Source organism: Xenia sp. Carnegie-2017, unplaced genomic scaffold (genome assembly GCF_021976095.1).
Source record: "Xenia sp. Carnegie-2017 unplaced genomic scaffold, XeniaSp_v1 HiC_scaffold_22, whole genome shotgun sequence".
Classification (NCBI taxonomy): domain Eukaryota; kingdom Metazoa; phylum Cnidaria; class Anthozoa; order Malacalcyonacea; family Xeniidae; genus Xenia; species Xenia sp. Carnegie-2017.
In genome coordinates, this window is record NW_025813485.1 from 6,343,275 (window position 1) to 6,356,204 (window position 12,930).

The 12,930-nt window shown below is 34.8% G+C and overlaps 2 protein-coding genes across 2 annotated transcripts in view; one reads left to right on the plus strand and one right to left on the minus strand.

Moving 5' to 3' along the window:
* Window positions 1–1,306: 1,306 nt before the first annotated feature.
* Window positions 1,307–2,474, plus strand: LOC124445702. Its single transcript, XM_046996451.1, has 4 exons — window positions 1,307–1,486; window positions 1,709–1,818; window positions 2,097–2,373; window positions 2,449–2,474. Exons 2-4 carry the CDS (start codon window positions 1,745–1,747, stop codon window positions 2,458–2,460), a joined length of 363 nt encoding a protein of 120 aa, XP_046852407.1. The 5' UTR covers window positions 1,307–1,486; window positions 1,709–1,744; the 3' UTR covers window positions 2,461–2,474.
* Window positions 2,475–9,598: 7,124 nt separating this feature from the next.
* LOC124445703 (cholesterol 24-hydroxylase-like) overlaps window positions 9,599–12,930 on the minus strand; it is a 4,381-nt gene continuing 1,049 nt past the window's right edge. The window contains exons 2-4 of the mRNA XM_046996452.1: window positions 11,623–11,944; window positions 11,413–11,485; window positions 9,599–10,247 (exon numbers count right to left, since the gene is read on the minus strand). Of these exons, the coding sequence (XP_046852408.1) occupies window positions 9,749–10,247; window positions 11,413–11,485; window positions 11,623–11,944 (894 nt within the window). The 3' untranslated portion in view covers window positions 9,599–9,748. The remainder of the gene's footprint in view (window positions 10,248–11,412; window positions 11,486–11,622; window positions 11,945–12,930) is intronic.

Genomic DNA, 12,930 nt, shown 5'->3' on the forward strand with positions numbered 1-12,930 from the left:
CAGCACAAGCATGCCACTTAATTCCAGTGCAATTCAAAGCGTGACAAATGGAACATTCATGTCTAATATTTTCAATGTGAGCTTAAATATGCTTAACAATGACAATAATGTTATACCAAGTGCAACTAACGACCAAATTCAAAATGCAGTCGAAATAACGCTGCTCGATGTATCAGAGGTAAGAGTTTCACAAATGTATTGATGAAATTTCACTATTTATCCTAGAGGCCACTGCTTACAGGGCAACATCAAAAACAATATCTTTCATAATTAGACGTAATGTGATAATTTTAATGCTTCTCATCTTGCAAATCCCACGAGTGCATAAAGCATTATAAACTACGTACATAGCTATAATACTCATATGCCACAAGCACAGCAGTTATCGGTCCTGGAATTTGATGTGAATTCTAACAGCAAAACATGCACAGGAATACACTTGTGGAATTATAGAACAGTCATCAGAAATTTCACAATAGATTAATTACAAAGTTATTCTTGTTTTGACACACCTCCTGCACCCACTTTCAAACGTATTATGAAATTTCGTCCTTTTCAAAAATCAATCATGTTTATATGTTCATTATTTTAGTACACTGCGGAAGTGGACTCTGACTGAAGGATTCAGTTGCTACAATTCTAAATGATTTTTGCAAATTAAATCAACGTCCAAGAATTTGTGGAGTTTCTGGGTAAGTTTTCTTTCTTCAAAACTTACAAGCTAGCTAAATTCCCAGTTTGGGGTTTCTTAAGACGTTTGATTAAAAATGTATTTACCTCTCACAAAAGTATGCATATCTTAGAAATAGAAATTTATTCGGTTTTATAGAGTTAGCTATAGACATGCACATGAAAGTCTGGGAAAACGAGTTTTGGTAAAATCAATGCGCTTCCTAAACATTCACATTCTCTATAACTCTATGAACAAGGAAGATGTTTTCTATTTCCTCTATAAAATAGCCTTTGAAAACAATTATAAAAATTAATATATTAATTTTATTATTACATATTGTTTGTATTCTTGCCATCCAAATTTCTCGCAACGCAAACTGCGATAAAATTCCTGATTTTCAGTCAAATAATAGAAACACTTGTTTTCTCAGCATTCAACCAATCGGCGCCCGTATTTTCCAAAAGATTTTTATAAAAGTCATTTAGCATGGAAAATTCAACAAAACTACGTAACATCAACTTTCTTTATGTAGTTCGTTCAACTCTACACAAGTGAGAAGACTTCCTGGCTTCCCATCGATGCAAGGAAACAACGTTACACTAAGGTTTTATGTTGATTATCCAAGCACCTTCGAAATGGCACATTGGAACGAGACATATTAGCTTCTATACTGTTCATAGAATTAAATAGATTAAAATCTTTACTGATGTTCAACATAACCTTAACACACCAAGTTCTTTCAATCCATCCACTCCTTCTGCGGAACAGCTCGCCAACAGCGTTCTGTTGAGTTTACTAAACACCACGAGTCAGGTATGTTTCAAACCATGGTTATAAAACTTTTCTTATGTTATTATAATAAAGTTTTCATTATCCAAACTCAAAAAGATGGTAAATTACACACTTTGCATTTTTATGGATGATGTTGCCTACACTAACACATCTTTTCAATGAATTTCGTCAATGCATAGACGTGCATGTAAGTTGAAAATGAAAGTAAACAATACAATTAAAAATTGTTTAATTGTGTTTTAGATTACCATTTTCCAAGAAAGATATTTACGACTTGCTATGGTGATTACGATCAATGAATACTGCGCTGTGGACAACTACAGTCGTACGGTTGACTGTGGTTTGACTGACAGGTAAAACGCTAATAGTCATAAAGTTTTCAAAAGTTCAACAAATCCACATCAATTCTTATGGAAAAGTAAGAATTCTTACGACTCTAGGTCTGGACATTTTGCGTACATTGTAGCTTTAAGCTATTTTTAATACAATTTGGTGATTTATGTTGAAGGGAGAATGCGTCTGTGCTGATTCATGTTGATAATTAACGTATAGTTACATAGTGCACAATGTACAAATTTTGTTACATATATATGAGTAAAACAAATTAATTTAAAATATATTTTGTTTATAGTGGTTTAAGTTTCAATATGAGTAACGTTAATATTGCGTCAACGACCTATGGACAATATGCCAACATCTCATTTTATGTGAACAATCCGAGAAGCCAGGGACTTCTGTCTGCTCTTACTCTTGCTTCGATATTGGTCATGCGTGAAACAAATTTTGAGTTACTTCTCGAACAACAAATTACAATCCAAACATCATTCGCTCCAATGAATCCGCCAACTGCTAGCGACGATCAAATAATTAACAGTATAATCATAGAAATAACCTTCAATTTAAATCAGGTAAATCAACAGTACAGACACGAACGTTATATATGCGCTCAAAAATTTCTTTATCTTTGTTTTAATATCTTTCAGTGGAACTTTTGATAGACAGACGCTTGAGATCAGCAGCAATTGCACCCGAGTTTCTGCGTATTGCGGCTTGAATTCCGTCACCTGTGATCTACGCAACCGGTAATTATGCATGTCATTCTGTGACAACAAATTATAGTTTTATTTGCAATTATTCAGAACACAAAATATTCCATACAGCTATAATATATTTTATAAAACCTAACACATCCTACCAAATTAAACTGGACGTACAACTCAAGCTAATCTGTCAACATTCCAGTAGAAATTAAAGGAAACGTAACACTGACTCCTAGCAGAGGTGGCAATCATTTTTCCCTTGAAACATTTACCAAAGCAAAATAGCTGTAAAATACAAAGTCCCGATGAATTTGGACGAAACATGAAATGAGTGCTATGTATTGTACGTATAGTTGTAATTATAAAACATACAATTGAAAGCAGTTTCTTAATTCTTGCAGGGCGTCGACATTCAGCGTAGACAACGTACAACGTACTTCAGCTGCAACACCTTCAGCAGCTATGAGCACCAATCAAATTTACTACAGATTTTACGTTAAAATCCTCAGACAAATACTTCTATCCCACAAAATATTCTAGCCACCATTGTCACCGCTGAGGAGCTTGTAGTGGAGTCTCTTTCAAGACTATCGTTCAGTCTCCAAACGCCACCTGACACTGTACAAATTAGAGTTTTCAATCTACAAATTAATCAGGTAAAATAGACAACTATAAATTTTCGTGTACCTTTTTTCTGTGTTTGGGAACTTTCGGTGACGTTCACAAAGTCTGACAAATCACGAGTCAGTGATGTCTTTTGGAACAATTCAAGAATTTAATTTATCATCGTGATTTTACTATAAATGTTAAGATAAATGCTAAGTTGACTACCGTGCGCACTTAAATTTTCCAAAACAGTTATCGTCAAAATTTTACGAACTGTTTCACTTTTAGTTTGATACAAGCTTATTTCGCACTAACTTGGCCAGAGCTGCCGAGGAATTTTGTGGTGTAAGAGAGTCGTTATGCAACTTCAGTAGGTAAGTTATCATTTTATTATGTTTTTTATTTTTAACAAACTGCCAACGTTTATAGTAGGAAGACTTCGCACGTACATTGCTTTTAAGTCTTAACTATTCACATGATCAATGACCTGAAGGTCTGAAGCAAAGAGAACCATTGCAGGGATGCTTATAAAAAGCATTGATGTTTTTAACCGTCTTTACTGCGTGCGCACGCATGCATGTGTGCACTTTCCTGTACCATGCCAAATCCATTGATATTTTGCTAAAAAATCAACAATATATCGTTTTTTTTATTGCAAAACTTGCCGAGTTGCTTGTTAGATAACATTTGTCAGTCTAAGCACTTGAAAGGAGTTCGCGACCGTTTTGTTATAGGAGTTTTCATGTCGACGTATTATGGATAAATATCGACATAGGCGCATATGCTCAATTTATGTTTAGTTCTTTTCATTCATTACACTGTTGGTTATTTCGCAACTATATATACACTTAATCACATTAACTGATCGGGCTGATGAACGATTCCCGAAAACGAGCCAATCTGTTAACTCTTTGACATAACTTTTTAGCTCCAGCGCCATTGTCAGCAGTGCCATCAACATCAATCCCGACAATGTCACGATATTGGCTAATTCACCTTCAACAATTGGTGATGGTCTACTTCTGTCATTCACTTTACAAAAACCAGATGGTTCAGCATTGTCACCTGTTATTCTAAGAACAGCTATAAGAACATCAAGAACACAAGTCATATCTCAAAATAACTCCATCATAACTCCGCCGTTTGTTAATCCTCCATTGTCGGATGACCAACGATTAAACCTTGTGCGACTTAACATTAACGCTTCAGATACATCTATCGACAGAGAGGTAATGAAATTCAAAGCAATTTGTAATTTATCATACCATACATCAATTAATGACAATCCTTGTCTTCTTAGAGAAATCATCTTATTGTTAAAGGAGTTGCTTTCATCTTTGTGCAAGATTTTTAATCAGTTTTTATCTTGATTTAGATTTTTGACTTAATTTCAGGCATTACGACTGGATGTTCAATATTCGATAGCGCTGAGAATGAATGAATTCTGTCGGAATAATACCAACTCTAGCTTATGTTCCTCAAACCAGTAAGTGTGATACATGGCCGCACAAAGGAGATATCACGCATGTTTGTTATATATGCCAGCGTCACCTCGGAATGTGTTATTATCCGGACGAGACGATTTCAAACAATCTATTTTTTAATTTTTTTATTTTACTGACGAAAACTAGAGAAGTGAACGCTAACTCTTGCAAAACAGCGAGTACGAAGGAAAGCTTGGTTTTCAAATAATTCAAATGATGCCATACAATACCCAATACACAATCTATTTTTTAATTTTTTTATTTTACTGACGAAAATTAGAGAAGTGAACGCTAACCCTTGCAAAACAGCGAGTACGAAGGAAAGCTTGGTTTTCAAATAATTCAAATGATGCCATACAATACCCATGAAATAGAAACTTACAACGCAGATAAAGACATATGTTGTATCGAAGCTGTCGTTACCTTATTGTCGGCATTGCTATTTGCCCTCGACAAATAAAAAAATATCGACAATATCCCATAAGTTACAATGACATGCATTTTATATTTAATACTAGCTGACAAATTATATTTACAGATTCACCATAAACGATGTGATTGTTCAAATCGAAACGAATGGAAGTGTAAGCTTTGCTGTTTTGTTACCCAGCACAAACACGCCACTTAATTCCAATGAAGTTCAAAGCGTGACAAATGGAACATTAATGTCTAGTATTTTTAATGTCAGCTTAAATATGCTTAACAATGACAATAATGTTATGACAACAATGCCACCTGATGAGGATGACGATCCTGATTTTGCATTGATATTGGGTCTATCGATTGGTGGATTGGTCTTGCTCATCTTCGTGGTGGTTGCTGTTGTGTGGTAAGTATAATTTTATTTATGTGTAAATGTACATAAAATAACAAACTATTACAATTTTCAATAGTTTCACTGTACTGTATTTCATACATTAACGATCAACAGACTTGCTTAAGATATGTTTGTAGTAGCCAAGCTACATCCATTGGAAAAAATTTCTTGGGAAAACCGCTTATTTACACGACAAGGTCTGAATGTACTTATTTTATTTCAGTTTAAAGGCACGAAATTCCAATGCATCGAAATTTCCAGTAGCCACTGATGGAGGCGGCAGCTGGCAATTTGATCGAGACGCACCTTATACGGGATCAGCGTTTGCCGGAGCTGAGCGCATACCTGGATTTGATGATGACGGTTTGCCGACAGAGATAAGTTCCGGTGGTAATGACCCGGGCACCATTTAACAATATTAATGGTTTAAGGATTACATTATTAGGTCATTATAAACTGTTAACTTGAAACTAGCTCATTTAATACAATTTGCACATGTAACTTAATTTTACCCTTATGCATAGCATAATTGACTTCCCGAGCAGATTAGCCTTCAGTTTGCTAATGCAGTGGAAATGGAACAAATAGCCAACGAATTCAGCCAACAAATGGCTTCTTTATCATAGAAACATAATATAATCGACAGCATTTGAGAGCAAGGATATCATAAAACGGCCAACATAATCTCAATTGAACGCATGAATTATAGCTAAGTGGCAAAGCGTCAGTTCGATGCTTTTTTCTTGTTGTGAAAATGATTTCAAAACTTGACACACAAAAAGTTTCCGGAGAAACAAAAATTCATGTTTGATGCTTTGATAGCAAGAGCAAAACATTTCGCTGGCATTGATCTTTTAAATGATATGGCCATGCATCCACGTTGTGTGGATACACGTGGGTACATGGCCATATCATTTGCTGCATGCTATAGGAAGATGTTAGGTTGACGTAGTTAGATATAAATATTACATTATTGTGGCCAATAAAAGGAAAGATAGGTGTTAAACAAGGATTTTAAGGAACAAAATCTGCAAGCATAATGATGATCGGACAACGACGGTTCGCCAAAGTGCAGGATAAACAAATTAACTTTAATAATATTTAAATATTTATATAAATATACAATACGTATTTATGCACTTAACTTTAACTTACTAAGCTGTATATGATAGCTTCGTTGTATAATGGATAACTGAAAATGGATAACATGTGTTGCAGCAGGAATTTTTAAAAGAAACTTGCATCATCTATGTATATACAGCATCATCAGACGTATTTACGTCAACTTTCGACAACAATAGAAAGATTTAGCAAACACGACGTATCGCTTAAGACGTCGTGAAACTGGCGTAAAAATGGCATGATATTTCAATATATGGTTGGGACCACGCCATATTTACGCCATTTTTACGACGTCTTAAACGATACGTCGTGTTTGCTAAATCTCTCTAATATGTATTGAAAGGGGCTTATATGTATATATAGATTGTCCACATAAGTGCAGACCCGAGAATTGAGAACTTTATGTTAGTGTTAGTATGTTTGACGTTTTGACATCCTTAGTTTTATAGTCATCTTTAGAGTCGAGTGGCTTCTACAAAGATGAAACTACACTCTCCTGTTAAAACACTTACTTTTTACTACAGGATTTTGTTGCAGACGACTTTCTCCACATGTAGAGAAACCAAAGAGTTTAAATTTGTTGTGTTACCTTATGCCTGATATACAAGATTTTAGCATAGTAGGCACACCAAAGTAGGTCAAACTGAATGCTAAGTAGTCGCTGTACTATATATTACTGTCAGTCGACAAAAACAAAAGATGAACTTTTTAAGCATATACGTACTCAATACTATCAGCCAACTATTCGATTCAATTTTATGTAGAAAATAGATTCATGATAAAATTTTTATTCTGAATACTTACTTAAATATCTTTAAGTCAAGTAAATTCATAGTAGAATGAGAAATATTATGGAGGAAGATCTACCTTTTTGCCGCGATTTTTCAACAAGTCAAATCAGTAATATGCACAATCGTAATGTACGATTTCAGCGGAGAAATCACAAAATTCCAGGGGTCGGTTGTATAAAGCTCTTAACTATACTTTTTAACTACACTTTTTGCTGGTAAAAGGTAGTTAAATTTAGGCATGCAGTTAAGTTACTAAATTTAAGGAGTTAACTACGGTAGTTAGCGTTAACTGTAATTAAAGTTAACTACTTTTGTCCAACACGAGTCGGTATTTTCAGCCATTATACTCATATCGACGCGTTAGCTCTGCAATTCATCTGAAAAATCTTTGATGAAATGGTAAGAGTGAGAATTATGTTACCAAGAAGTAGTTCTGAAATAACTGGCGCACGAAAATGACAAGCTAGCAAAGCTTTGAGAAATTTGACCGAAGCATTATATAAATTCTCAATTCAAACGCTAAGTGTTCGCATAGATATAAGCCAAATTTCCTAAATGTGACATATTTTAACCTTATGTGTCCCAAATGCTTTTAAGCTGCGTCATTTTCATGCACAAGCTCTTTCAAAAGTGCTTCTCGGCAACACTATTTTCACTCTAAAAATGGTTAATATTAGCAATTTGCGAAAATTTTACTTAAGAAATAAAAGATATTTAGTGTAATTTGATTTGGCTAATGCAAACTCAGCTCTAGACCAATGAGCGCACTCGTTTCATTGTGTTTATTTTATACTGTCTGATGAATCATTGGAAGTCCAACTAACTATTTCAACCATAGGTTTTTGCAAATCTCGCACGATGATCATTTCAGCAACGTTTTGCAAACTGTGTTCAATTTTTTTTGATACACCCCGTACAGTATAATAAAATGAATTGCATCAATTCCGCCAGTCGTACAAAAATAATGAAAAACTCACCATTTCAAATGGAAAATGATACACTTGTGTCCTTCATCTTTGAACCACAACATGGACCGACAATGTCATCCGTACTTCTAAGGAAAAATTTTAAAGAACTCAGTGGTATATACCTCATACGAACTCCGAAAGCTGTCAATGCTCTACAAACAGACGCACAAATGTTATATCTTGTGCGACGACTACAGATTATGACACTTAAAAATAACAAAGTCGGCGTAGATGTACAGAATGTGTCTCAAAGTTAGCCTTGCCCACGTAGATTGCTGAAACATAACTTCGACACGATTGCAGTCTTTAAAAGTTGATGTTTCAACTGCTTTTAGCGAATAGATTGCATGATTTTTGTGCCAACAGTTTCCGTTCTAAAATCTGTACTTCCTACCAGTAAGTAATTTAATTTTGGTTTTAACTTTGAACGCCGTTATGCACGGTGAAAAGAAGTATATAGTTAGGAAAACATTATAACGAACATGCAGTTTCATAATGTACTTTTAATATATTTATTTTTCTGTAGTTTAACTCAAAATCTTATCTGAAACATAGTGTAAGTTTTACACTGAAAGAATGCAAAAAATCAAATGAAGCTCGCAGCAAAAATAACTAAATATTTTAAATTTTCATGAAAATTATAGACATCTAAAATTAATCATACAGCAAGTATTAAAAGAACACTTTTTATAAGCCAGTATTAAATATAAGCAAAAATATCAACTTTCGCCAGCTATTCATGACTTCAGTCATTTTTGTTGCATCAGTGATAAAGTGTCGAAAGGAGCCACCCTTTTGAAATCACTGGCCTCAAAGGCGGCTATGATTTTTCAGGGAATGCCGTACATGGTTTAGGAGCGTGTTCATTATGGGACTGTAATTTTCAAAATCAGCGAACGATTGAATGCACTTTCTTCAGACAGATTTTTTCTCGCTACATAAATACCTTTACAGTATGTATTTTTCATGACTTTTAAAAAATTAAGTTTTCAAGGGTTGGGCAACTGTACGGTATTAACAAAAACCCTTGAGACCACGACCAGAGTGTCAGCTTACGGGAGGAGTCCGCTTATAAGAGGTCACTAGAGGTATTCGCAGGTAAAGGTATTATTTGTATTCCGTAATCATACAGGTTGTGTTTAGCGACGTATAGACGACCTAATTTCTTGGTCATCCCATGAAATGTATGTTTATGAAGTGGAAGAACAACATGAATAGCATGGTGAAAAATTAAGTCCGTAAACAACACGAGTAACAGAAAAAGGATATAGCTAAGTTGTGAGGAAAAGCAAAACACAGGAGCAATCAACAAATGAACAGTTTATTTAAATATCTTTGGCGACCACCAAATTTGTGCAAAACAAAGTTAAGAAGGGACGCAACCAAAGAAAAGTTTGCAAATGTACATAATGCAAATATCAAATGTTTGAGTGTGCATCTTGTATCTTTTGTCATCTAACTTTCGTTCGCCAGCGTTAGCGTGCAGCGAACAGTTCCAACAGGGCCAAAACTAATATTTTCAGCAACCTTCAAAGTCTGACCAGGCAGTAATTTGAATTTAAATTTCTTTAAAAGACGAGCAATGATGAGTTTCAATTGCAATTCCGCGTGTTGTGGTGCAATGCAACGCCTTGGACCGAGAGAAAAGGGAAAATATGCGGCGGGATGAACTAATTCAGGATCAGCAAAGCGATCTGGATTAAAAGAATGAGGATCTTTCCAGTAATCCGGATGCGTTTGAATAACATACGGATTTGCCATAACAGGTACATCTCCTGGTATTTTGACGTTTCCAATGAAAGTTTCGTAATTGGTTCTTCTTGTGATTGCTGGTGTCGGGGGATGCAAGCGAAGCGATTCCTTCACAACTTGACCGAGATACGGCATTGCCATAATATCTTTGGCTGTGATCTCCTTTAAATCACCAATCACTTCATCTATTTCTTTTCGAAGCCTAAACAAGAACATTTGAACAGTAAATGCGGAAAAAACTTAAGCTTACAAAGATATGGTCTCTAGTTAGACCATTACACAACTGAGTTGATGCATGGCATGTTTAACAAATAGATTACATTTAACCCTTGTCTATACAGTTATAGATACACGGGTATGACGACTTTGTGATAAGAGCTAAAAAATGATTTTGCAAATGTCCCGCGTACGTAATCAATAAGATTAAACACATGCTATTAAAGGGCGAAACTAGAACGCTAATTGGGTAAATATTCATGTGTTCAGCTCTGCCCTGCTGACTTCTTTTAAAATTAAAATCGCAAACAAAAGAAATTAGCAGGGCAGAGCTGAATACATGAATATATACTCCTCCCAAATAACGTCCTAGTTTCGCCCTTGGTGGTATTGGCCCATTGGCTATCTTAGTCATGTGATAAAATGTGATTGGCTACCAGTATAAACAAGCAATGGCTGATCAATTTTGTTGAAATTGTGTTATCGACGACGAAGTACAAACAAACGTTTGAAAATGGAGTTTTTTTCTTTTTGTTCAAATACGTCAACTGCTTCAACTAAGTCTTCTTAATGTCTTCATTTGCCCATGCAGGGATAAAATCAGGTAAATATTCAAATCGCCGATCGTTTGCGATTTAAAAACAAGAAATTTCTGTGATATCAATTCCGTGGGTATGTCCTCTTATAGATTAATACTCTCGACCAATGAAATTGCTCAAAATGTTTATGGTTATTATATAATAAAACGTTACAAGTCCAACATCTACATGCATAATCAAAATATATGGTAAACCTAGGCAATAGAAAACAATATGAAAATATCAGCCACGAAAGCTAACATCATGAGCATTAGCTAATGTAAAAATAGCTTTGTGAAATTCAAACAAAAAGCTTTGGTATATATGAGTGATCAGTGATTAGCAAAGTCCAGCACATCTCTATAAGACTGCTCACGACGGTTAAATATATATAGCTAATTCCCTTCATTGGCGTATTAGTCAAGGGCAGCCCCAAAAAATATCGGGTAGACCATTATTTGCTGGAAAGTTATATAAATTAAGTCATTTATGATTGAAATGTTTCGACCTCCCCCCCTAACAAATGTTAGCCTGTACACCCATGCTTCCCGTAGAAATAATTCAAATTCATACTTGTTTTCAACGTCTGCATGTAAACCAATAGATAGAGCAGTAAAGCATAAGCTGTTGCCCGTAGTATCCATTCCTAGAAGGTAAAAAAGTAAAGGAATTTGTCTCAAGTAGAAACGACGTTATACCTACTAATGTTAATGCTTCTTAAAAGCAATTAAAGATCTATTGTTGGTTCATATTGTATATCGAGTAGACATTAATTGATCAAACCTCCAAAAACGATTGTAACGACCATGTCAACCAAATCTTCAATATCACATTCAGGCAGAGCTTCTTCAAGTTTGAACACATAGGATAACGGATCATCTCGCGTGTCACACCGTTTCTCATTTCTTTTTCTTTTCTCGACGACTTGCTTTACAACAGCTCTTGTGATTCGAGCGCCTTGCTCGCATTCACGTCTCAAACTTGACCATGGTGTGAATTGACTTTGAGGACTGGTGAAACTTAGAGAGATCCCTTTCAGTGCGTTCTTAAAATTCTTCTCAAATAGATTCCACTCGTCGTCTTTCAACTGCAAGTCGCAAGCCCACTGTAAAACAGAGAATCGTGTGATTGTTTGATTAAACAACTGTGTACCTTGTAGCAATTTGTGAGTAATGTACGTAAGTTGGAATAAAGTGGAATACTAGAGATAGTTTAAAAAGAAAAGCCTAGTCTAGCATAATAACGTGGAGAGCATCTTCGTATGTTTATAATAAAATTATTGATTTAAATTACTTTGGAATCTTAATTTAAAAATACGCTGCAGTACTTTATTTTCCTTTTTTCCGTACCGCTGTCACAGTAATTTAAATTGTATTACCCGGTAAAATCTGTTACTCTGAAAAATATCTTTGAAGATGAGCAAAGTCATACGTACAAAAGTTTCTTCAGTTGATGGTAAAGGTGAATTGAATAACAGACTAACTTTAAGCCCCAATTTTTTGTTATAAAACCTGAAATATCAACAGGTGTATGCCATCATTATAATGAAAACGAAATCATCATAAAGTATTGTCTATGGCAGTTTTCACCACTTGCACATTTTACTGAATAAAAAGTATAAATTATATTGAATAAAAATATTAAATATTATTAGTAAATAGTCTCAAAGACTGTTTATTAATAATATTTTACGGTCGACCATAAAGCATTTTTGATGTTCGTACGAAGTTATAAGATGAATTGCGCTTTTAAAGATTGTTTACTTAGCCAAATTTAAAGTTCAATAAGCGTTGTGAAAGAAATATGAAAATTAAAGAAACATACACACAAAGAATTCTAAAATTTTAGATACCGAAGCTTAAACGGACAATGCTTATACATCGCCATACAAATTCTCCATCAAATTTAAACTTCTGACAAAAAAATATGGATATGGGATTAACTGCCATCATCATTATATCAACTAAATAAAGTGACGAACATATTGCTGGTAATCAATGGTACGTGCATTTTTCACGAGGGTAACAGATTTCAAGGGGGACACACAAATCACCGTGACACCGCCATCGAGTTGTACAGTCAACTCGTTCA

Excerpts from the sequence above, each read along its gene's own strand:
- LOC124445702 (XM_046996451.1), top strand. The coding sequence starts at position 1,745 with ATGGTGATTACGATCAATGAATACTGCGCTGTGGACAACTACAGTCGT. Across the intron at positions 1,819-2,096 it reads GACTGTGGTTTGACTGACAG|TGGTTTAAGTTTCAATATGA; the intron begins GTAAAACGCTAA and ends TTTTGTTTATAG.